Genomic DNA, 26,464 nt, shown 5'->3' with positions numbered 1-26,464 from the left:
GGAAACTCATACAACTTAACAAAAGGAAGATGACCCAGTCAAAAAATGGGCAACAGACCTAAATAGATACTTTTCGAAAGAAGACATACAGAAGGCCAAGAGACATATGAAAACATGCTCAAAGTAACTAATTATCCAAGAGATGCAAATCTAAACGACAATGAGGTGCCATCTCACACCTGTCAGAATGGCTATCATCAACAAATGACAATTGCTGGCGAGGATGCAGAGAAAAAGGAACCCTTGTGCACTGCTGGTGGGAATGCAGACTGGTGCAGCCACTGTGGAGAACAGTATGGAATGGAACTCCCATTTGACCCAGTGATCCCACTTCAAGGAATATATCCCAAGAAACCAGAAACACCAATCAGAAAGGATATATGCACCCCTATGTTCATAGCAGCACAATTTACAATAACTAAGATTTGGAAACAGCCTAAGTGCCCATCAGCAGATGAGTGGATTAAAAAACTGTAGTAACATCTACACAATGGAATACCACACTGCTGTTAAAAAGGAAGGAACTCATACCATTTGCAACAGCATGGATGGACCTGGAGAGCATTATGCTAAGCGAAATAAGCCAGTTGGAGAAAGAAATATCACATGATCTCACTCATTGGTGGAATACAATGAACAACATAAACTGATGAACAAAAACAGATCCAGAGACAGAGAATCATCGATCAGACCCTTCAAGCCTCAGAGGGAAGGCAGGGGAGGGTGGGGGGAAGGGAGAGAGACCAACCAAAGGACTTGTAATGCATTAAGGACACATACGTAATACCTTAATAATAATTAAAAAATGGGGGGGGGGGGGAGGAAGGGGAAGAAAGGTGTTTCTAGAAGTGAAACTGATTGTAACGTTTTTAAGGAGCTGAATAATGGTACAGAACAACCAAAACAATGTTAAAAGAGAAGACAGTCACCCTGGCCAGGTGACTCAGTCAGTTGCAACTTTGTCCTGTACACCAAAAAATCGTGGTGCTATTTCTGGTCAGGACGCATATGGGAAGCAACCGATTGATGTCTCTCTCACATCTATGTTTCTCTCTAAGTCAATAAAAATATATGTTTTAAAATGTAGTCAATTCTTTTGACCTAAGTGCCAAATCAATTCAATAGAAAGTGAAGGACTTATATAAATTTGAGATACAGCACAGACCTAAACTTGGGCAGGCACTGTTGGGAGCGGTTATAGGGTTAAGCCTCAGACTGACCTGCTGGCAAAGTCACAAACAAGTCCCAGCTTGATCTTGTGACTGCTCCCTAGATCTTTCCTGGGTAGCTAGTGGGCTGTGGGAGGGGCAGCAAATGCTGCCAAAACAAGTGAAACTTACAAGAACGTTGTCAATTGCTTTGTTTGTCCCTGATTATAAATAAAGCACCAGCTTTGCAGTCTGGATCTGTTCTGTGGCCTCAGCCAGGTACAGAAAGATCCACCTAGAGACCCAGCTTATTCTCTTGTCTGTCTCTTTTCTCCATCCTTCACCACCTCCCCCTCAGGCTCGCCGAACCCTTGGCTGTGCTGGCATGGCACAAGGCACACATATAATAGAATGCAATTTGGGATTGGCAAATATTTCTTAGACAAGACATACAAAAAAACAATTTAATGAAAGTAAAAAATTGCTAATTTTGACTACACTAAATTTAAAACGTCTATTCCTTAAGACACCTTACTTTAAGGGAGTGATGTGAAAAGACAAGCTATAAGACAAGTGAGTGTAAGATGTCTAATATATACTAACCAAGGGCTTACATCCAGAATGTATTAAGAACTCCTATAAAACTTAAGAAAAATGCAGATAATCCACTAGAAATCTTGAGCACAAGATTGTAAAAGGAACATCACAAAAGGAGACTATCCAAATGGCCAATTTACACATAAAAACCTCATTAAGAATTCAAGGAAATGCAAATTAAATCCACAATGAGTTATGCAATCCTACTGCATAACTGCCAAAAATGGCTAGAATGAAAACCAGACAATATACCAGGAATGAAAATAATGTCAACAGTAACTCTAATGTTGCTGAAGAGTTAACTGGTACAAAGTTTATAAAACTGGTAGTATCTACCAAAGTTGAACATAGGAATACCTTATGATCCAGTGCTGGTTATGCAAATATGTTTGAGTTTTGCACTTTTCTGAATATACGTCACACTTTAAAGCTTAACAAAACAAATATTAGGCCTCATATTTCCAGTTGTGTTTTTATTAGTTTTTAAGTGTTACATTTTCATTATTTTAAATCTATAACTCCAAATTAATTACCTTGTAGAGGATTTGCATAGGTTTGGTGAGTTCCACATTTCTAAGGAAAGGTGCTAAATATTTGAATAAATCAATCAGTAGCTGTGCATACATAGGCCATCCCTGAAAGAAAAAAGTGTACATGAGTCTTACTCAGCTGCTATTCTGCAATCAAAAAAATGCTGAATCAGCTATACTGTGATTTCTTCTTCATACTCATTTAACTATAGAATACTGACCTAAGTAACTCTCTTAAAGACTGATTGGCATTAAAAGGAATAAGCGTAATTATGTTGATAGTGACAAACAAGCTGACTCCAGAAATTCTAGGACATGTAGGTCCTTGTGCCTGTAGCAAAATGTAAAGAACAGGAGAGAGCCCAGCCGGTGTTGCTCAGTGGTTGAGCTTCAACCCATGAACCAAGAGGCCACGGTTCCATTCCCAGGTTGCCAGCTTGATCCCCAGTGTGGGGTGTGCAGGAGGCAGCCAATCAATGACTCTCTCTCATCGTTGATGTTTCTATCCCTCTCTCCCTTCCTCTTTCTAAAATAAATAAAAACCATTAAAAAAAAAGAGGAACATGAGTTAAATTTCAGACAGACACAAAACACTTAGCCAACTGAGAAACTGACAGTTATGTCTCTTAATTCCTTCTTTTAATTAAGTACTGGGTCTGGACCATTTCTTTGCCCATAGCCAGCTCCTCAACTTTTGGCAAATGTTACCCAATTTACATGAATTCCCTCTATTAGCCAAACTTGGCTTGCTCATCACCCCCCAATTCTACCAATTATGTTCATTCTTGGGGTAATTTTAGTCAATATATTATATTCCTCCTCCTGGAAAGCATTTCCCCACCAAATAAAACTAACTCCATTTAAGAATTATTTCACTCTCTTTTTTGCCAAACGTATACATAAGTAGTCACATTTTCCTCTGACCTGAAAGGCCAATCAAGGGAAGTCATATATGCTCTAGAACAGTGGTCAGCAAACTCATTAGTCAACAGAGCCAAATATCAATAGTACAATTGAAATTTCTTTTGAGAGCCAAATTTTTAAAACTTAAACTTCTTCTACTACCACTTCTTCAAAATAGACTCGCCCAGGCCGTGGTATTTTGTGGAAGAGCCACACTCAAGGGGCCAAAGAGCCGCATGTGGCTCACGAGCCACAGTTTTACTGACCACGGGCCTAGGTTTGGCTTAATGGATAGAGCGTGGGCCTGTGGAATAAAGGGTCCTGTGTTTGATTCCAGTCAAGGGCACATGCCCAGGTTTTGGGCTTGATCCCCAGTAGGGGGAGTGCAGGAGGCAGCCAATCATTAATTCTCTCTCATCATGATGTTTCTATCTCTCTTCCTCTCTGAAATCATTAAAATATATTTAAAAAATAAAAATCAATGAAAACAAATTTAAAATAGTCATTTATCATTTACTGTAAGATCGGAGAAACTTTTCATGTTAACTGGGTTTATTCACAATTACATTAAAAGCTCTTTACTAAAACTTGATCCTAATTTCTTCAAATACAGTGACCAGTGGTCTTCAAACCTGAGTATGAGGGCCTTTCCATTTATAGTGTGAACCTGTAAAATAGGCAAATTCCATAGCTCCATTACCCAGAATTTTATAATGTTGTCTAACAGAGGTGGTCCAAACTTTCAACTTTTTTTAAAAAGCCTGTAAGAAATTGACATAGGTAGCTCACAACAGACTGGGAGCTGCAATACCATACATAATCACTGAGAAATGTGACTCAGGCAGAGGCAGTCAGGTAATCTCCATGACCTGACTCCACATTAAATAGAATAATTCCCAACTAAGCCTGGAAGAAGTGTAACTGCTACTAATAAATGACTAATAGTGCTAATAAGCCCCAGGTAGTTACAGTCTTCATCTGTAGGAGATAAACTGCAGCCACACCTTCTGCTGTGGCGTATGTGCCAGCATTCTTGCAATAAATATCCGATGGGAGATCAATTCAAGCCACGCATACACAAAGCCAGGAGCTTTGGTAGGCCTCAAGATGTGGAATGTATTGCTGAAAAAAGAAAATCTTTGTCAGAAGCAGTCTACCTTACAATGAACACACAAATAGAAGTAGATAAATTGTATTATGAATAAAGCATGCCTGAAATCCATAAGCTTATTCTACTTCTCGAATTTTAGTATACTAAAACAGCGATCTTTACCAGGAAATCTCTATTAAACTGCACACTACTCACCAGAAAGCTGTAAGTGTCTGGAAATTAATGGTTTCCAATACATGCTCAGGTGCATTGAGTTCCAAGAGCAGCATGATAAAAATGCGATGGTAGGGAAGCTGCTGAAATTCACTTTGCCGGACATCATGATCCTGTAGGAGAACTCCCACTACTATACCAAGGACCTGTAGAGCACAAAGATCAGAGCTTTAAATCATGAAGATAACTCACTTACCACTCTCTATGGTCATATACCATCTATCTTCTCTATATATAAAAGGCAAATATGCAAAGTGTCCCCTTGGGAGTTCGATGGCTCACTATGATGTGCGCTGACCACCAGGGGGCGGCACAGAACGAAGGATGGGCCAGCCGGCAGTCCTGATGGCTGGCCAGACCTAGGGACCTTACCTGTGCACGAATTTCTTGCCCGGGGCCTCTAGTTTGAATATAAAATTATATACTGACAGCCAAAGGGACCATACATTGATTTGATTTGGCCTCCAGTTTTGTGTTTTCTTTGAATTTCAATACCCTTCGACCAGACAAGTACATTTTCCACAGATGCCCAATGATTTTCCAAAAGCTCTAAAACTAGCATGGTACATATTTTATCACATTTTACAATCTAACAACCTAATGTTTCTAGTCAGAAATGTCCTGCATTTCTTATACAAAGAACTGCCCTGTGCTCCACTTAATTTTCTCACTTAACAGTAAAGATTATGATAACCTAATTTGATTATGATAACCCAAGACCACACTCTCTTTTTGCACTCTTATAGTATGCAAATTCCTAAGAATTCCACTGTATAAATCAAAAGAAAACAGTACTTTGTTCCTTTGCAGAAAAATCAGACAATGATCTTGCAATGTCACTTGTGGTATTTGAGTGTAATCAGTATAATCAGTGAACATGTATAGACCATCTTGTTCAACGATTCTGCATATAAAATAAAATCTCATACTAATAAATACCTTTTAGTTAGCATTTGAAATACATTATGATTTTTTTTTCCGGGTTCTTTCAGTTAAAGCATCATACCCTTAAAATTTGGTGATTGTTACATATTATCTATAAATTCAATTTCAATACAGAAAAGGGGATATTACAAAATGTTTTGGAAAAGAGCTGGGCCCCTAGATTTTAGAACCACCGATGTAGGCTTCCAGTGTACCAAGGATAAGGCAAGGAAGGATTTCAGACCTTGTTCAGCAGGTTAATCTTTGTGACAGTGTTGGTGGCCTCCCCTGAGTGCTTCACTAACAGGGCAATGAGTCGGACAAAGGCATCCAGGTTGTGATAGCACTTGGCTCGGATCATGGTGGGATTAGCAGCAGGGTTGTGCTGCTGCTCTGCCTGGGCACGATAACTGATTTCAACACACATTTCAGTACACAGACGGAAGAACCTTGTTATGAGGTCATCAGTCTTCAGGATTCCTTGCTGGTGCATCTACCAAGGGTACAAAAATATAAAGACACAATGAGATAATACACACAAACTTTTCATCTTCATTTAAAAAAAATATCTCACTTATTCCTATTGTCACATTTATAATTTTTACTTTGTAAAAAAGCTGCCATGAAAATGACAGCTTTTAGGTCCCATGACAGAATCGTTCCAGTTTTAAGTTTAATGGAAAACAGAGAAGGTGGAAACTGAGAAAGATAATAATATGGCAATTTTGAACTGTAGTCCATAGCCAAATAATTTGAAAAATTAACTATGCAAATTAAACCAACTTTCAATAGCTCACTAAAAGTAATAAGACATTCTGTCCAAGATATGTTTTTCCCCCAAAGGAGATGAAATTATATGTATTTTATTTTCTACAGAAGATAATTTCTTCCAATTGACTTAACCAAAGTTTTTAAAATTCCAACTGGCTTCACCAGGAAAATCAAGGAATAATCTGTATAAGTAGGAACCCAATGAAAATACCTTTAGATCATACCCAGTTATTTTAATGTACATTAAGCCATTTTAATATAAAATAAAGTTAAAGTAAAGTGAAAAGGACAAGTTTATTTTTTCAAAAAGGATAAAGTACAAATTTTATGACATATGATCTGCAAGTGAAGCAGCAGAAAAGTTATTTGGCTAGTAGGAAAGAAGACAGTGTAACAGCATTAAGGCAGCAGAGGGAAGAGGTCAGTGCTTACTAAACAAAGAAACCACGCCCAGAAGAAACACTTGACTGTTATCTTGGAAACCTTAACTGTCTCTTGATAAGCAATGAAACAGCTGAATTGACAATCATGTACCCTAGCCAAGACAGAAGGCCAGCAAAGGGACTTGTGTACATTGAAATTTGAAAAATTAACAGGGGAGAGAAAATAAAGACAGACTGCTATAATCAAGATGGAGCATAAGAATTCTCAAAAGGATGCAAAAGAGAAAAGTATAATACATTATCTTTTACAAATGGAGATAAGAAATGAGAGCTAATAAGCCAGCAGGAAGAGCTGAGACAGGTGCCATATCCATACCCATGAAATACCGACAATCTCAAAAGCCAATTGATTCAAAATTCTTCCATCCAAATCAGAAATCAAACTATAAACATGCAGTAACAGCTTCTCAATAGATATGTTTTTTCTAATTCCCTGGATTCTTTAAGGGGAGAAAGTTACTTAGTATGACTTACTAAGTAACGCTCATTCTTGAAAAGTAAATCCAATTTCTTCTAAAATTCAAATCAGCTCTTCCACATTCAATTGTCATTTATTAATAGATCTAATCTGTAATCTTTCTTTGCTGCACACATAAGCTTTGGTCTCAGTCTGAAGAAATATAATGGCTAGTCCACAGAAATAAGCAGATCTATTTTCCAAACAAACATTAGAAGAGTTCGACTAAAGGAATTCTAAGGCCAGTTCAGGAAAAAGATTCCACTCTTGCCAGCCAAGTAACCATTAGGACACACTGACTACTGGGTCTGAATCCCTCCATAACGGCTGAAAACAGCCAGTGAGATAAAAAACAGAATGCTAAACGATACTATGGCTCTCCTCCTACATTTTTTCCTGTTCATCCTCTTCACAAATATTCCTGCCAAACCTAGTCTTTAGCTACAGACTTCTTTCCTAACACTTGAACTCAAAGTTCAGTTTAGATCAAATTGAGTGAACGAATATAAATACTGGAAATTATTTCCCAAAAAGAACACGTTAATCAGTTTTAGTTAGATCAGCTACTTACTTTAGAAAATACAATAAAAAGTGCTACCATTTAAAATATTTAAGTTCTGTTCTGTTGTATTTTCTTATTTTATTTTAAGAGTCTCATGCTCTACTGACTGAGCTAGCCGGGCACTTGCTCTTATTTTATTTTAAAACATGGGTTGCTATGAGGACTTTACTTATTAGCTCATAATCTCATCACTGATGATTCTCAAGCTAGTAAAATTACTATATACACACCTGACAATTTCAGGATTCATTATTTGGCCCATTTTACTTTGTAGCTATGACAATTGAAATAAGATAAATAGAATTAAAGGGGACAAGTAGGAATGTTGACTTTAGTGTTTAGTGATCGATGATGAAACAAATAAGCTGTATCAATTTAACGGTAAATGATGATATTTTCGGTTTACATGAGTATGGAGGTAACTGTCTGACCACAGGTACATAATACTGAGTTTTAATATTGGAGGTATCACATCCTACTTATGTTGAATAAAAAGCACCTTTCTTTCCAAAAGCTCTACCTGTCCAACAAACGCAGAGAAAGCTTTGGTACTGTCACGGCCAGCTGCTGCTGAATGGTAGAGATTCACCCATTCCCTCAGAAGATACTCTGCCTTCTCCCTCAGGCCTGGAGGATCATCGTACTCTGAGGCTTGAGAGATCCCAGAATGCATCATAAAGTTAGGGCCTCCATGAGCACGATCAATCATTGCTTCATAGTTGGATCGCACTACTTCCATCAGCTGGGGCAATCTAGTACAATAAATCCAGAGTGAAAATCAGTCTACTCAGGGTTGTGATTTCACAGACATACAGTTGGACAATTTGCTCATTTAGAAACCACAAGAGTGATGATCACTTTACTATTTCTATATTTAAACAAAACTATCCTTGGTCTCTTCCTTTCTATTTACTCATGAGGACACAATATGCAAATGACTGACTTTACAAAAAAAAAAAAAAACACACAAAAAAACAACCAGTGCCCACTGAAATGGAGCTGATGTTGTCAACAAGTATTCACTGCATACCTAGTATATGATATCAGTACAGTGTACCTACTATGACATGATTTGTTATTTCTCTTAATTCTCAACAGCTCTTTGAAATATTATTTCCATCTTATACAAGAAACAGGCTTAAGGGAGGGTAAATCAACTTGCCTAAAACCAAACAGATTTTAAGTGGCAGAGCCAGGACTTAAACATAGGACTCTGACACCAAGTCTAATAATAATACTGCATGTACTGCTGTACAGCAAGAAGGCTGGGCAGTTAGTTAAGCTTTCCTACTTCAAGGGACAGTATTAGGCCTCTCTAAAACTTCCTATATGTTGTAGGTAAAGCAGTTATTATAGGTAATGTTAGTAAGTCTGCACATTCATTTCCAAAGCTTTTTTAGAATGCTGAATCCACAAATCCCAAGCATTTCATCCTCACCCTTCTGGAGCATTGCCTCTGGAGTGAGCATTAATTCTCATGAGGGTTTCAATGGTGTGGAACAGATCAGCCTCAGTAATATGGGCAACACTCCTTTCATCCACCAGCAAGATTTTTACCAATTGCATAGCAAATGCAACAGCCATGTAGTTTAAACCATTCTCCATTGACTGGCAACACAGAAAGCACAATGTAAGAAAAACAACAGTTACCGTAAACACACTTCCCTACTATCAGAGCCCCTTCTCCTGTTTAAGAAAACTCCTTCCATACCTGAGCTAGGTGAAGATCATACTGCTGCATATTAACCAAATGATTGCGAATTAGCAACTCCACTGCCTCCACATTATATTTATATTCATCCCGACATTCAATTAGGCACCTAGAAAAAGTCAGTATTTCTTTATTTATATAGGCTTAACTAAATTGTATCAGATAAAACAGCCCATTTTTAAAAATATACATTTTTACTGATTTTAGAGAGGAAGGGAGAGGGATAGAGAGAAACATCAATGATGAGAGAGAATCACTGATCGGCTGCCTCCTGCATGCCCTCTACTGGGGATCGAGCCCGCAACCCAGGCATGTGCCCTTGGCCGGAATCACACGGACCCTTCAGTCCACAGGCCGACGCTCTATCCAGAGCCAAAACAGCTAGAGCAAAACAGTCCATTTTATTCAATGATAATTTATTCCAAATTAAGGATGTCTTGCGATCCAACTGCAAATCAATATCCAAGATTCAAAATAGCCAGTAATGAAGTAGAAGAGACAGGTAAATGATGATGATATTTTCGGTTTACGTGAGTCATGGAGATAACTGTCTGACCACAGATACAGTGTTAAAACACAAGCTTTGCTTTCAAAACATAGAAAACAAAGTATTCCAGCCCTGGCCAGTGTGGTTCAGTTGGCTGGGTCGTCCTGTGCACTAAAAGGTCGAATGTTTGATTCCTAGTCAGGGCACATGCCTGGATTTCGGGCTCCATCCCTAGTAAGGGATGTGTACGAAGCAGCTGATAAATGTTCCTCTCTCCCCCTTCCTTCCTTCCTCTCTCTCACTCTCTTAAAAAAAAATCAATAAAAACATTAAAAAAAGCATTTAAGACATTAAAATACTTATATATCAACACCACTGCTATAAAATCAATGAAGCCTTTTAATAAAACCAACGACGTACAACTTATTTCCCAAAGCAAAGTACTGGTTTTCTGTATCCGTCATGGGCAGCAGATGGGAAAAGGACAACCATTCAATAATTCTCACTACTTAGAATTAGAAATTCCAAATGTCCCATTTAGCCTCCAGATTAAAGAGAAACCTCTAGACCTAGACTGGGCCATGTATATTAGAAGGCAGTCCAATAAACATTACTCTTCTGAGATAGCTACTGACCTTGTGATCTGTTTGTTACACCACGGAGACCCATACGCCCGGCCATCTTGAAGAGCCTTCAAGACCAAGAGGTGGCATTCCCTGTAGCGCAGCAGCAGGTCAGCATCAGCACCACTTGTGGCATCTAGTAAGCCCTCTACGGCCTATGAGAGAAAAAAAGGGTTCAGGACCATGGAAAATATAGTACGCAGCACAACTATCAAAGCCAAAAACCAAACCTGAATGCAAACTACAAAATACCTTCTAGGGCCCAGAGTTAACAATCTCTCCACTCACCAAAGTCCTTTTTACTTACCTAACACACATACTATCTAAATTCTAACTGGTTTATGCTCACTTTAGGTTCTTCACTATCATCTAAGACTCCACTGTCCCTTCAGTCAAAATCCAATGCTCTTGACCTACCCCGTACCCTATTACTCAAATACTTGGATCAATGTGTCCCTCAAGATCTAAAGGGCTATCTTAAAGTTTCTTGAATAATCTTATTTCCAAAAAAATCATGCCAAAAGAGATGCTCCACTTTACTGTTTTTAACTGCCATGACTATATTCTATTCTGGAGAAAAATCACATGCATGGTGCAGAACAGACCTTGCTTTTTATTAACTTTTAAAATCTTAAATGTAACTTAAATAGATAATAGTGCAGGTCTCTGGATATTTACAAGCCTAGTTTCTTCTGAAAGTTATAGTTTAAGAACTAACCTTCTGGAGCAATCCAAGAGCAGCTATGGCATCCCGAGAGTTTCGAGATAATACTACAACCTCCAAAAGACTTCTAAGAGCTTGAGCTTGAGGGTTCATGGCCAAAGTTGGTGGGATGGCATGTAGGTGCTGCTCTAGTTCTGTAATGCACTTGTCATAAATTTGAGCTACATCATCCGTTGCCCAAGCTTGCTGTTTTAGAGAAGAAAATTACCAAAAAAGAAATAAACATTTTAAAGATTTTTCACTGGCACATGTACCAACTGGAGTCTCCCCTCGACCCTGCCCCCACCAAACCATGGAGGGATGGCTCAGTGAGCTGATTCTATCCTGTGTACTGAAAGGTGGCAGGATCAATTTCCATTCAGGACACATACCCAGCTTGTAGGTTTGATCCCTGGTCAGGGTGCATATTGGAGGCAACTGATCAATGTTTCTCTCTCACATCGGTGTTTCTCTCCCTTTCCCTCTCTCTAAAATCAATGGAAACATTAAAAAAAAAATCAAGACACAATTTGTAAAACCTGAACGAAGTCTAAGGATTACATAGTAATGTATCAGCATTACCTTTCTGATTTTAATGGCTGTACTATGGTCACACTCTTTCTGTGTAAGAGTGATTAGAACATCAAGGTCAGCAACCTATGTTTAAATGGTCCAGGAGGAAAACATTACCCCCTAAATTTTTACTTTTCTGTAAGTAATGGTTTAAAATTTTTCAAAAAATTAACAGGGAAGCTATATAAATTCTTCCTAAACATGAAAGAAAAAAAATCAACCTCATGGATATTAGAGGGAAAAAATCCCCTGTATGCCATGTTGATCTGATAGAGAATACTTATACTCAACAAAAACTGTGTATTTTTTTCCCCCTTTAATTTAAGTTCCTAAGAAGCAAGTTAAAAATTAGATAAAAACACTCAAATTAAACTGTAAAACTCCAACTTAATCCAAGGCAACTATTTACCTTCATGGGTTGAGCTAAAAATCCTGTGGGCTGACTTAAATCATTCGTAGGCAAGAAACCAGGCACATTGCGTGCAAATTCTTCATAAACAGCCAACTGCTTTGGGTCCACACCACCGACCTTGGAAGAAAAAAACCTAGTTTGACAGGATCCTCTTTATAATCAAAGGAAATTTTTTTGAAAGTGGCAAATTTGCATGAAGTAAGCAAAGGAGTACAGTATGTAATAGCATAACTGAGTATGCATGTGCATGAGTGCATGTGCGCACATACAGTGTTTACCATGTCACAATCCTGTCAGTCACCCTCATTTATAAATTCATTAAGAGTTTTTCCACTAGAACATGCCTCAAATAGGAGCACACCACTGCCAATTTTCCAATGGAGCTGGTTTTAAAAAGATCAGATTTTTCACCATCATCTTGTCACCAATAAGCATAAGCAACTAGCAATAAAAACACAAGTACCCAAAAGGAAGACCAAGTTGGGACACAAAAACTAACAGGCATATGAACACTTTACAGTAGTATTTCAACAACTGGGGGCACACAATAAAGCTATGCCTATACCTTCTCCACAGGTTCCCTTTAAGTAAAATTCTACTGAGGTGAGATACTTTCTCTAAAACCCTAACCCAGTGGTCGGCAAACTCATTAGTCAACTGAGCCAAATATCAACAGTACAACGATTGAAATTTCTTTTGAGAGCCGAAAACCGACTTCTGCGCAAGGGCCACGAAGTTTCAATCACACCGTACGTGCACGCCCGCACGTGGTATTTTGTGGAAGAACCACACTCAAGGGGCCAAAGAGCCGCATGTGGCTCGCGAGCTGCAGTTTGCCGACCACTGCCCTAACCCTAACCCCACTGCCCTAGTCCTGGTGAGGCGTTTAAGCAACAAGAACAAAAAGAAAACAAAGGGAGAAACAGAGCCCCCGGTTCTCACTTTTAATCTTATTTGTTCTGGCATCCGCTCAGCTTGGTATGTTAACACAACAGGATCACAGTACCTGCGCCCTTCTTGCCTAGCATGTTTTCTCAGCTCAAATTCCTGCAAATAAAACAAAGTCACTGAGGTTCTTGTTATGAGGCACTCTCTTAAACATTAAAAAAAAAAATCCTTAAGAGGCAAATGCTAAACACTTACAGTTGCTAATCTCTTGTCCATCTCAGGGCCTGCTTTTTCCACTGCAGTCTTCTGAATAAAACAGCAAGCTAATTCACAATTGTCCTGAGCTAACTGAGCAGCTGCCTGATCCATCATTTCCCTTTGTTGTGGGGACGCAGTCTATTGGGAGGAAAGATGAAAGAAAAAAGATTTCAAGTTTTCTGTGGACAAGGCAGATAGGTAATAGGAAATTCAGTGCTTAGACATATGAATTTGAAAGTTCTGACTTTACTTATGACCCATTAGCTATGAGCATGAAATAATCTAACACTCCTCTTCATCTATAAGATGAAAATACCACTCACCCAAAACATTTTACCAGGTTGTTGTGACGATGGTAAAAAATATGAAAACAGAAAAACAGTAAACAAAAGCAGTACAACCATAACATCTGAGACCCAAAGTTAATAACTAAGTTACTTGTGCTGTATGTAGGTACATACGACATTTCTTTAAATATTTTGTGCTGTTCTACTCCAAGTGCTTTAATTTAAATTCTTCATGGTAAACTGAATCAAGTTGCATTAAAAATTTTTTTTATTTCTTTAAAGAATAAATATTTGGGTATCTACTATCTGCCAAACATTGTATTGAAGATACAGTAGTGAACAAAAAGACATGATGCTTCACCTCACAGAATTTAATCTACGAGAAAGGAAGACATCAAATAAATATGGCAACTATCAGAATTAGTACAAATGCAAAGAAAAGAAACTCAGACAAGCAGCAATCAGTTTTGTACTACAGCACAGAAATAATCAACTTACACGAAGGGCTGAGGCAAAACTGTTTTTCAGGTTGGTGGATATGCTCATGAGCAAAGGTTCCCTGCAGGTAATCATAGCCATTCCAGCTGTCAAGTTACGCATCATGTGATGAGCTGCTATTCGCATCCGAGATTCCTCAGAATCCAGGGCAAAGTCCTTCCTGACTATTTGTTCACAAGTAGTCATGGCAATCTTAATTGATCGATCCACCACAGGATGGACCAACTCCTGAACAGCCCGTTCAATTGCTTGACGCACACACTGCTTCAACTGTGGATGGGCCTGAAACAAGGGAATCTAGGAAGGGAAAAACAAGTCAACAGCTTGTTTAAATAAGACAACCCAATTTCTATCAGTAATCACACCCATGATTTTATTTTAGAATTACTTCAAGGTTAACCATAACTACCAATTTCTACTTTAAATTAATCAATAAAAAGCCCAGGATCAAAAGTTGGGCTACAAAGAGGAAGTAGCATTCAGCATACCTTGTGATGCAAGGTAATACATGTTTTTTGATTTTTTAAAAGTTCTACTGTTCATTACAAGATACATTACCTACTCAAAGACACACTACTTGTTTAGTTAAAATATGTGACCCAAGTACTCTTTTAAATAGTAACTCCTTTAGTTGGGGAAATGGAAAAAGAAACAAATTTACAGAGAAAATGCTTTCTACAAAATTTTTTATTGCTACAAATAATTCCTCAGAATAGCAAGAATTTTTGTATAATCATACACTGAAGCCTCTGCTCGAAAGATTTTCCAATCCTTTCTCTGGTAGAAACTATGCCCTAATACTCACTTGGTCTCTTTACCTTACTGAATTTTTTTTTTAATTTCTTTATTGATTAAGGTATCACATATTTGTCCTCATGCCCCCATTCCCATCCCACACCCCTCCCCACACATCCCCCCACCCCCCTGTTGTCCCCAACCGCTGGTTAGGCGCATATGCTTGCACCCAAGTCCTTTGGTTGATCTCTCCCCTTTACCCCCACCCTCCCCTACCCTCCCTCTGAGGCCCGACAGTCTGATCCGTGCCTCCTTGTTTCTGGGTCTGTTCTTGTTCATCAGTCTATGTTGTTCATTCTTACTGAATTTTTAAGAAATCTTAAAAATATTCATGAACACAAAAGTATTCGGATTACTGGGAATAATATAAAGAGGAATCACAATTTCTAGATCTAGATTTTTCTTTCAAAAACTAAGTGCAGAGGAACCAAGATGGCGGGAAGTTAAACAACTAAACTGCCGCCTCGCACAACAATTTCAAAAATACAACTAAAAACAAAACGTCTACCACCCAGAACCACGGGAAAGCTGGCTGAGTGGTAGATTTACAACTAAGAAGAGAAGGGAGCGCAAACGCTGGAGAGCTGAGGTACGGAGACACGCTCAAAGCGGGCTGGCAGCGGGCGACTGGGCGCGCCTTTTCTTCAAACCGAAGGGAGACAAACTCCCGATCACTCTGAACTCCAGTTTCTGGGGACACGCGGGGGACCCAGACACTACGGGGAGAAGCTAGACTCTCGGCCATCGGTCGGAGAGTGAGAATGACTTTTCTGCAGAGGTGCGCCCAGCAATCAGGGTTTGCTGCGCTGGAGCGCGGGACACGGGGACTTGGAAACGCGGAAAGGCAGAGACGGCTGAAGGCAGCCATGGCCGTTGGCCACACCCCAGCCTAGTGACACCCTGAGACCCCGCCCCACACATTCTACAAACCCGCCCAGGCTCCACACAGCGGCTTTTACATATAAATGGACTGTTCTGTGGCAGCTCAACCAAATTAACTGCAGCTCCAGTCAGACTGCTCCAAAACCGCCCAAGCAAAGAGGAGAAAACTGTAGCTCTTACTGGGAGGCCTCAGACCTGCACCCCATTGGAGATCCAGACACTAGGGCAGTGATGGGCAACCTTTTGAGCTTGGTGTGTGAAACTTCGCGAAAAAACTCAGCATAACTCAGGTAGTGTGCCACTTTGCGGAAAAAACATTATTTCACAAATGTTTCATCCTCAGGAGCAGCAAATGTTTCATCCTCGGCATGCGGCCGCCTTAGCAGCCGCGTGTCATCAGAAATGGCTACGCGTGTCAGTGCTGACACGCGTGTCATAGGTTCGCCATCACTGCACTAGGGTATCTAGTGGTCGGTGTGGACGACACCAGATTTCAACCACTCTCATAAGGGACACATTCAACAGGCAGACTCAGTGAGCACCAAAGCCCTACTGTGTCTCCAGCACAGCAATTCTTCCGTTATAGACACAGCAGGTCCTCACAGCCAATTGGCCTGGAGGTCAATTCCTCCCAGTGTACCAACAGCAATCAAGGCTTTTAATTTTAACTACACCAAGACTTTCCACTCAGCCCACAAAGGGGTGTACCAAGAGCGTCCACCTAGAGTGATTGGGGAAGCTGAGCTACTGGCCCCTATAGGTCACTGACCACACATAGCCACTCCATCAACACAGGGAGGCAGCCAAAATGCGGAGACACCAAAGTATGTCACGAGTAGGAGAGATGGAGGAAAGCAAACTAATGGACGACATAGTGTTCAGAACCACATTTATAAGGTTACTCAAGAATCTTCTAAAAACCGCTGAGAAACTTGAAGAGACCTTCAAGGACCTTAATGAGAATACCAAAAAAAATGGAAAAGGACCAGTCAGAAATTATGCATACACTGTCTGAAATAAAGAATATACAGACACTCAACTGTAGACCACCGTATCAGAAGAGTCAAACCAAAGATCTGGAATATGAGGAAGAAAAAAACACCCAACCAGAGAGGCGGAAAGAAAGAAGAATCCAAAAGTGTGAGGATAGCGTAAGGAGCCTCTGGGATGGCTTTAAGCGTACCAATATCCAAATTTTTGGGGTGCCAGAAGAAGAGAGAGAGCAAGATACTGAAAACCTATTTGAAGAAATAATGACAGAAAACTTACCCCACCTGGTGAAAGAAATAGACTTACAAGTTCAGGAAGCGCACAGAACCCCAAACAAGAGGAATCCAAAGAGGACCACACCAAGACACATCACAATTAAAATGCCAAGGGCAAAAGACAAAGAGAATCTTAAAAGCAGCAAGAGAAAAACAGTTACCTACAAGGGAGCACCCATACGACTGTCAGCTGATTTCTCAACAGAAACTATGCAGGCCAGAAGGGAGTGGCAAGAAATATCCAAAGTGATGAATAGCAAGAACCTACAACCAAGATTACTCTACCCAGCAAAGTTATCATTCAGAATTGAAGGGCAGATAAAGAGCTTCACAGATAAGAAAAAGCTAAAGGAGTTCATCACCACCAAACCAGTATTATATGAAATGCTGAAAGGTATTCTTTAAAAAGAGGAAAAAGAAGAAAAAGGTAAAGATAAAAATTATGAACAACAAATACGTATCTATCAACAAGTGATCCTAAAAATCAAGTGAATTAAAAATCCGAGGAACAGAATAAACTGGTGAACATAATAGAATCAGAGGCATTGAATGGGAGTGGATTGATAATTCTCAGGGGGAAAGGGGTGTCTGTGTGGGGGGTACGGGAAGAGAATGGACAAAAATCATACACCTATGGATAAGGACAACGGGGGGGGGGGGGGCGGGGGTTAAGGGCAGAGGGGAGGGGGGTGGGGAAATATGGGGAGAAAAAAGGAGAAGCAATTGTAATAACCTGAACAATAAAGATTAAAAAAAACAAAAAACTAAGTGCACATCTATACAAAACAAGAAATACCAGGTTAAAATGATCTCTCTAAAATGTTTTCAAGTCCTTTAAATCCAAATGGTCAATGGATTAATTATGTTACTCCTGTATTTGTGAACATTTTCTAAAAAGCAAAGACCATAAAAACTCCAAGAATCTGATTATAAACTAAACAAATGTTAAGCATAATAAAAGGTAGAGGATAATAAATTATCACTCTGAATATAGACAGTAAAACAAAACCTTTAAATAAAGGATCAATGGGAAATTATTTATAAAGTTAGTCCATGCCCTAACTGGTTTGGCTCAGTGGATAGAGCGTTGGCCTGGGGACTGAAGGGTCCCAGGTTCGATTCCGGTCAAGGGCATGTACCTTGGTTGCGGGCACATCCCCAGTAGGGATGTGCAGGAGGCAGCTGATCGGTGATTCTCTCTCATCGATGTTTCTAACTCTCTATCCCTCTCTGTAAAAAATCAATAAAATATATATTTTTTAAATAATAAAAAAAAAATAGTTAGTCCAGACTGCCTCCCAGAACCAGGGCACAGAAACAAAGAATGAAGTTACTTCTAGGCCTTAACCTAGAGATTTATACACACAAATGAATCAGGTCAGTTTCAGCTCCTGACTAAAAATGGCTTAATGCAAAGGTAAGGTGACATGCTAATGAAAATAAAGAGCAAAAAGCTATAGTATACACTGACTCTTCTGACCTGAGCCAAGGAATTCTTACAGATTGTGATTGTACAGGGTGGGGCAAAAGTATGTTTATATGGAAAATAATAAATTAATAATAAATTGTTTTATGTACTCACAACTAGAAACCTATGCTTGCCCCACCCTGTATTGCCAGCTTTTTTTTAAAAAAAAAACCAACCAACAACATATTTTTATTGATTTCAGAGAGGAAGGGGAGACATCAATGATGAGAATCATTGATCGGCTGCCTCCTCCACACCCCCTACCAGGGATCAAGTCCGAAACCCAGGCATGTGCCCCGACAAGAATCGAACTGTGACCTCCTAGTTCATAGGCTGACGCTCAACCACTGAGCAACACCAGTCGGGCACAGCTGTCTTGCGGTCTTGTTTTGTTTTAATAGCATCTAAGTGCATTTCACAGGAACTTAGTAAACAAGCTGTAGTCACTACAAACATTCACAACTTCCTTCCATTTGAGATAGGCTAGATGTCAGTGAAAGAAAAATATCAAAGGCCAGATCTTCATTAGTACTCACTTTTCCATCAGTCTCTTTGTCAAAATAAAAACTCATACATTGGGTTGAGGGTCATGGATGGTTACAAATTTTTACCATCCTAATAGGGCAGGGGGTGCCTCTCTGGTTTGTATAGGGAGCCAGCTGTATTGATTTTAATCATGGATTTGGATATGCTAAACCAATGTAAATGATACCTAGTCACAATGACTTTTAGAGTAGAAAACATCCCAGCTGTACTACACAGCAGTGCCCAATCCCTGCTCTCTGCACAAAAATCTACAACCTAGGAATCCAGGAAGAAGGGGAAAAGGGAAGGTAACCAGTGTCACAAAGTAGAAGTTTGGGGATGGGATGGTGTTTACTTACTGTTGGATTTAGAGTAATATGTGGAGCCAGGCCTGCAAGGGAATAGACATTGATGTCATGATAGCTGTACTGTGGCTGTGGTGGAACAGTGGCTGTACAGGTGGTACTAGTAGCTGGTGTTGTAGAAGTTGCTAAAAGTAAAGAGACAAAATAAGAGCTAATAAAAATAGCATGTTTCTTGACTTCACTATAAAATTAGCAGGGCACGAAGTAGCTTTTATTTCATTAAACTGGATTAGAGGATGGCAGTATAGGAAAATGACAAAGGCCACATCTTCCCTACCCTGAATTATCATAAAAATTCTGTCATTTTAACAGAGATTTGAACCAAGTATGTAAAACTATGTCAGTGCCAGTGCCCATAGCACAGAAATCAGTTAAGAGGTTATGCAGCATTAGCAGGCCTAAACCTTGGATTATTCCGTATTATAGATGTCTATTTTCAACCTAGGCTGTTCCCTGGTTTCACCTGGGAATTTTTAGCTACTGAGGGCTGAGAGAGAGAAAAAAAAAAAGCTTGTTTATTCTAACCACACCTCCCAATCATCTCTGTTGCCCCAGCACTTATAATCATCTTGGCCTTCATAAAATAATCCAATCCCCTAGGAGGTCTACCTGGTCTGGTCATCCCTAGATTTGAGGAATAACACAGGCTGTCATGCCACTGAATTCTTTCTGAGACCTCACACAAGATAAATAACCTATTTAATTAAGAATGCCATATGAATTACTCAGATATATTCTAATATGACATGACAATGTGTAGACATTGCTAACATTTCCTTAATAATTAGAATGCCCACCAAAAAGTATACAAAAGTTTCAGCAGCACAACATTCAATAATTATAACTTGCTATATGCATGAAAATGTACCATTTAAGAGAACATTCTGGTAAGTAAAGGGCAGCTAACTATTATACTTACTTGTGGTTGTGATGGGAGGAAGTTCTTCTGGTTGCTTCACATCTTTCTTTGGAGCAGAGAGCTGCTCATCTAAGTTCTTTAGGCGATCTTTATCCTTTAGGAGGTTTCCAGGTTTTAGCTCGTTGATGTCTAATGCAAGGTTCTTGCAGAGGACCTCAATCTCAAACTTCAAGTTTAACTGCATAATTCCAATATTCGATTAGAATTTTTAAAATAAAATTTTAGCTTTATTTATAACATAAATGATTTACCGGATTGTTACAATGCCCTTCCCCCAATACTCTACCTCTCCTATAAATTTTAATAACATGAAAACAGAGAATGTTCCAAAGGATTAAGAAGCAACAAATTTACCTTTAAGTCGTGTTCCTGATGTAGCTCAGCTAATACATTCATAATTGCCATTGTCCAGGGGTTGGGTGGCCTAAAAACCTAAAGAAAATCTATTATGTTAAACTGGACCCCACATCACTTCAACTTGTATTATTTAAAATAGTTAAGCATATATATTTATGTGGCTATAAGTATAAGTGCTCCCACAAAACCCCTAGCCTTGTATATAAAATTTCAGAAAAACACCAAAACTCAAAGCCACCTATTAGATATTAGTCCTTTAATTTACTTAGCCTCTCACATTAGAAATATAACTTTATCCGAGAAATACTGATTGAACTAGAGCTATTCATAAGAACTAAGGACATAATTTCTTGACCTTGTGCTGAAATTAACTCTTTCAATTTAGCCATTAATAAAATATTAAAATCTACTCACCACGCTACGAATGCTAGACTCTAAAACTTTGGCAACAAAGGGCACCACATAGAGCAATTCTTGCTGTCCTTTAACATAAGCCTCTAGCAGCAAAGATTTTACATCCAAGTCCTAGGGGGGGAGAAATAGTATTTTTAAAAGCTAGGAATATACTTCAAAACTCTTCACAAAGTACACAAAGAACACTGTGCCAAACTTATCCTCAAAAGAGAAATCAAAGTAATATCTGACTTTTGCCTTACCAAAAAAAGTAGTGACAATCATAACTTACTGGCTTTTGTGCATCCTCATAAATGATGTGGGGTCATGAGCAGGCAATTAGGGATTCAAAACATAAACCAAACTCTTACAAATACCCATTTCTTAAAATAGCCCCAAATAAAGACTTTTAGACATAATATGCTATATGAACATTCTTAAATTTTATATAAACTTTTAGCTGGAACTCACAGTATGTAGGATGGGTTTATTTTTAGCTAGTGTGATCATTCCTAGCCAGTGTCCCAAGTTCTTCAGCAAAGAACGATCTGAAAAATTGGCTGCAGCTTTGTCAGAGGTCAAGAGCACCTAAGAGGGGAAAAAAAAAAAAAGCAGGATTAAGAAAGATATGAAAATAGCCAAAACCAGTTTGGCTCAGTGGATAGAGCGTCGGTCTTCGGACTGAAAGGTCCCAGGTTCGATTCCGGTCAAGGGCATGTACATTGGTTGTGGGCAGATCCCCAGTAGGGGGTGTGCAGGAGGCAGCTGGTCCATGTTTCTCTCTCATCGATGTTTCTAGCTCTCTGTCCCTCTCCTTTCCTCTCTGTAAAAAAATCAATAAAATATATTTAAAAAAAAAAGATATGAAAATGGGCTTATGGGGGAAAAAAACAACTTAAATAAATGTTTGAGAATTCCATTATCCTATGTTAAAAACAAGCCATCAATAATGGACATGGACAACAGTATGGTGATGGGGGAGGAGGGTAAGAAGGAGGTGAAAGAGGGCATAAATGGTGATGGGGAAAAAACAATAATAAAAAACCCAAGTCAATAATTATGAAAACATGCCCCCCAAGTAGATCTATTTCATACTATCATAGCACTATTTTGTGTGTTCAGTGACCTTTTTACCTATTCATGCCTTTCTTTACATTTTATTTTCAATAGGTAATATAACTACATCACACAAAATACAAGTATACACAAGGTTAAAAGTGTGATGTATGCTCCCACAGAAAAGTATCTGAAAACTCTGAAAATGTTAGGTAGCTTGAAGCAGAGACCCAACTGCAATTCAAATGAAAACACTAAAAAAAAAAAAGAAAAAAAGTCGATCCATGCTTCTAAGTCCTTCAAGATGACAGACATATGGAGAAATGTAACCAAGATCACAATCTCTACTGCAAATTGTAGGACTTTCCAGATCGCTGTATATCTCTGGAAACAAGATAACTCTGAAATACAGTATAATATAGCATAAACACTTCTTTGCAAATTTCTAGAAAACTCAAATCCATTCCATTGATTTTCTAGTACTTTCTCTCATAAGGGGAACAGAACCATCACATAAATTAAAATTTATAATTTAAAATTCTGTTTGAAAGTATCTTGAGATTTTGCTTTCAAGTGTGTGGAAGTTTTCATATATCCCAACCATTCTTACTATCCTATATAATCCTATGTAGTAAAAGGCTAATATGCAAATCGACTGAAGGGTGGAACGATTGGTCACTATGACACACACTGACCACCAGGGGGCAGACGCTCAATGCAGGAGCTGCCCCCTGGTGGTCAGTGCACTCCCACAGGAAGAGTGCCGCTCAGCCAGAATCCCTGAGCCAGGCTCATGGCTAGTGAGTCTCTCTTGCCTCCTCCGCAGCAGCACTAAGGATGTCCGACTGCCGGCTTAGGCCCGCTTCCCGCAGGGAACTGTCCTAAGCCGTCAGTCAGACATCCCCCTAGGGCAGTGATGGCGAACCTATGACACACGTGTCAGCACTGACACTCGCAGCCATTTCTGATGACACGCGGCCGCTGAGGCAGCCGCATGCCGAGGATGAAACATTTGCTGCTCCTAAGGATGAAACATTTACGAAATAATGTTTTTTCCTCAAAGTGACACACTACCCGAGTTATGCTCAGTTTTTTGACGAAGTTTGACACACCAAGCTCAAAAGGTTGCCCATCAGCCAAAAAAACCGGTTTGGCTCAGTGGATAGAGCGTCGGTCTGCGGACTGAGGGGTCCCGGGTTCGATTCTGGTCGGGGGCATGTACATTGGTTGCGGGCACATCCCCGGTAGCGGGTGTGCAGGAGGCAGCTGGTCGATGTTTCTCTCTCATCGATGTTTCTAGCTTTCTATCCCTCTCCTTTCTCTCTGTAAAGAAATCAATAAAATATATTTAAAAAAAAAAAAAATGTTGCCCATCACTGCCCTAGGGGGATATTTTTAACATAGATGGATACCAGTGAATTTCATGCACCGGTCCTCTAGTCAGATAATAAAGGCTAAATATAGTTATGTTCCTTAACTCCATCCAGCAACAGCAGAATGGCAATGTCAGCTGTGCAACAGAAAAGAGCCAGGAATTCTTTTGCACTACAGCGTAACCTAGAATGGGGAGAATTCCCATACACAGGTTTAAATATAGTGCCCACTCCTCAGCTAATGTCCCAAGTTATTCAGCAAAGAATGATCATAGCTGTATGCTGGTTCATGCTGTGTACTCGAAAAGTTATTCCCCCTAAGAAATGAAATACTTGAATTTTATGGAACAAGCATTCACTCGGGAAGAGTTTGACCTTAAAATAAACTGCTGAGAATCCTAAACAGCAGATAGTATACAAACAGGTCTAGAGTTGAGAGATATCTGGCACTTAAGACATAAAAGAAAACATTCACTGCAACACTTTCTGTAATAGTGAAAGTTAATAACCTAAATATCTATATATTCATACAATGAATTTCTATTAAGACTATTAAAAAACAAAACAAAGGGACTACAGCTAAGAGCATATTGCAAATATAGGGGGGCAAGGGAGCAAGTTAAAAACATTCAGAGGATAAAGAAAACAATTCAGAATAGTAGTTACTTCCAAAGTACACATAGTATGTCTAAATTCTTCATGAAATTTAGATATATATTTGAAACAAATGCTAGAGCAGTTTTATAGACATGTACAAAAAACAGCAACACTCCCCCCCTCCAAATTCTGCCTATACAATCAATTATTTGCATAATCAGAACAGAAAAGAAGTACAAGAACTAACTTACTTTGATATTTCTGTAGGTCTCAGTTAGAACCATCTTATTAAATTCAGGATTCTTCAGTGTGTCAAGGAAGTTTGAATACAGGCTGTGAAAGTTTGGCTCAATACTGACTCTCTTCATAACCAGGTATTGTGAAACCCAAGGCATGAATTCTTCCTTCACTGTTTCCTTTAGTTCTTCAACCTAGCCAACCAATGACACAGAAAATATATAATTAAAAGATGATAAAATACGGTTATGTGTTTTGTTTCTGAGAATAGTACTATAGCATATGGCTCCTTGCAAAATTATGTGCTAAATCAAATCACTATACTACATCTCTCCCCCACATCAGACAGATGCCATGATATATAGTGTGTTCAATTCCATAAACTGTGGGTGATTAGTACAAACATCTATGGTAGCTTTCAACTTTAAAATTATAAAACATGTAGTCCCTCATCCACATCTTACCCAACTCACCATTTGACCAAAATAGGATAAATTACTAATCTACAACCTGCCATTAAAAGACCTAACCCCAGAACTATGTTTTCCTGTATTTCCATCTCCAGGAATCATCTGTAAAATTTGATACTTCTTTTCCAAAAAGGATAGTAAAAAAGCTTTAGTTCCTCCCCACCCCTCAACCCCAACCCAATTATGGTGAGATTTTAAAAGATAGTACTTGCATATATCGCAAACCCACTTGTCTAGTCTAATCCTACTGGCTAAAAGAGGCATTTCTAAGTATTATCTTAGCATATAATCTTGCAAGGGAAGCATCATTCCTTATGCTTTTCACAAGGGCTACCTGTTATTAGACTCCTAATAAATGCTCTGAATGGTCTCTGGGAGGAACAGGAGTTGTGACTAGAAGTACAAAAAAACTTCCACCATCATGAGATCATGAAGTTTATTTTAAAATGCCTGTAACTCACTGCAAAACAATACATTTGAAACTAATTCTATTTAACGTCTACAAAACCACACACATTAGTTATATATCCACCTCCCCTTTGTTTTGATTCTATTACCTCTACCTTTAAAGTTAAGTGAGTATTTAAAAGGATGTAGAATGTAAACCCCCCAAACTATTAGGGATACCACTAGAGAGCATCTGTAAGTGATATGTAAAATATTACATCATGCTCACCTTTTGTGTCATATTCGACTGTGAGAGATTGTTGAAGATAAAAGCAATTTTCTCTTGGATATTTTCGGGGGGCTCTACAATTCTTTCAGTTTGATCTGTGGCCACAAGCAACGTATCTATATTTGTAGTATTAATAGAAGGCTAAAGAAATAAAAGTACATAAACAGATTAAAATGCTTAGTTGACATATCCAGGAAAAAATGTACACAAATTCCTTTAGTATAAAAAGTACACATGGGCCCTAGCCAGTTTGGCTCAGAGGATAGAGCGTCGGCCTGTGGACTCAGAGGTCCCAGGTTTGATTCTGGTCAAGGGCACATGCCCAGGTTGTGGGCTTGGTCCCCAGTAGGAGGTGTGTGGGAGGCAGCCAATTAATAATAATTCCCTCTCATCATTGATGTTTCTCTTTCTCTCTCTTCTTCTCTGAAATCAATAAAAATATTTTTTTAAAAGTACACATGGTATATGACTGTGCACTGAAGTTGGCAAGAATATATGTTAATTTATTAATAGTGGCTGCCTCTGGGAAATCTGGGTGAGATACAAAGGGAGAAATGCTGGTCTTTTCAACTTTTTTAGTAGGCATGTGTTTATATAATATTAAAATACATGCTCATTAATGCATATATTACAATATAAATCTTGGAAGAGAAAAAAGATAGACCTACTTACTGGCACATCTTTCTTAAAGCTGACTCCGGTAGGCCTGGTGACTGTAACCGTTTTTGCAACAGTGGTGGTTGTTGAGGTCGTTACCATAGTGCTAACCTGCCCAGCAAGAGGTGCTTTTGTGGGAACCTGGGCCTGAGCCTGGGCCTGAGCCAGTGCAATACTTCCAGGGGTTGTGATAGAGCCCTGCATTTTCACAGGAGGATCTCTAGATTGCTGTCCATACTCGATATACTATAGGGGTAGGGAGAGAAAAACACATTTTGAAAGAGTTCTTAAAATTTTTTTTAAATTACACTCCCCTTATTTCTGAGAGGC

The 26,464-nt window shown here is 39.0% G+C and overlaps 1 protein-coding gene and 1 non-coding gene across 7 annotated transcripts in view; both read right to left on the bottom strand.

Annotated features, from left to right (window-relative positions):
• CNOT1 (CCR4-NOT transcription complex subunit 1) overlaps positions 1 to 26,464 on the bottom strand; it is a 74,746-nt gene that overhangs the window by 8,717 nt on the left and 39,565 nt on the right. For 3 of the 6 annotated variants that reach the window (XM_054710191.1, XM_054710193.1, XM_054710192.1), the window contains exons 23-43: positions 26,150 to 26,380; positions 25,478 to 25,618; positions 24,346 to 24,525; positions 21,540 to 21,656; positions 21,090 to 21,200; positions 20,673 to 20,750; positions 20,319 to 20,496; positions 19,394 to 19,524; positions 14,100 to 14,396; positions 13,312 to 13,452; positions 13,111 to 13,215; positions 12,166 to 12,285; positions 11,199 to 11,390; positions 10,493 to 10,635; positions 9,371 to 9,479; positions 9,098 to 9,267; positions 8,159 to 8,411; positions 5,671 to 5,919; positions 4,485 to 4,648; positions 4,183 to 4,300; positions 2,279 to 2,380 (exon numbers count right to left, since the gene is read on the bottom strand). In XM_054710191.1, coding sequence (XP_054566166.1) covers positions 2,279 to 2,380; positions 4,183 to 4,300; positions 4,485 to 4,648; positions 5,671 to 5,919; positions 8,159 to 8,411; positions 9,098 to 9,267; positions 9,371 to 9,479; positions 10,493 to 10,635; positions 11,199 to 11,390; positions 12,166 to 12,285; positions 13,111 to 13,215; positions 13,312 to 13,452; positions 14,100 to 14,396; positions 19,394 to 19,524; positions 20,319 to 20,496; positions 20,673 to 20,750; positions 21,090 to 21,200; positions 21,540 to 21,656; positions 24,346 to 24,525; positions 25,478 to 25,618; positions 26,150 to 26,380 — 3,330 coding nt within the window. The remainder of the gene's footprint in view (positions 1 to 2,278; positions 2,381 to 4,182; positions 4,301 to 4,484; positions 4,649 to 5,670; positions 5,920 to 8,158; positions 8,412 to 9,097; positions 9,268 to 9,370; positions 9,480 to 10,492; positions 10,636 to 11,198; positions 11,391 to 12,165; positions 12,286 to 13,110; positions 13,216 to 13,311; positions 13,453 to 14,099; positions 14,397 to 19,393; positions 19,525 to 20,318; positions 20,497 to 20,672; positions 20,751 to 21,089; positions 21,201 to 21,539; positions 21,657 to 24,345; positions 24,526 to 25,477; positions 25,619 to 26,149; positions 26,381 to 26,464) is intronic. The other 3 variants (XM_054710194.1, XM_054710196.1, XM_054710195.1) reach the window with 1 other exon arrangement.
• LOC114230988 (small nucleolar RNA SNORA46) lies at positions 23,589 to 23,725 on the bottom strand. The gene has a single exon (XR_003616979.1). It is a non-coding gene; the product is annotated as a small nucleolar RNA SNORA46 (small nucleolar RNA).

Source organism: Eptesicus fuscus, chromosome 21, assembly GCF_027574615.1.
Source record: "Eptesicus fuscus isolate TK198812 chromosome 21, DD_ASM_mEF_20220401, whole genome shotgun sequence".
Taxonomy (NCBI): Eukaryota; Metazoa; Chordata; class Mammalia; order Chiroptera; family Vespertilionidae; genus Eptesicus; species Eptesicus fuscus.
The sequence above is the reverse complement of the archived record's forward strand: the minus strand, read 5'-3'. Positions and strand labels throughout refer to the sequence as shown.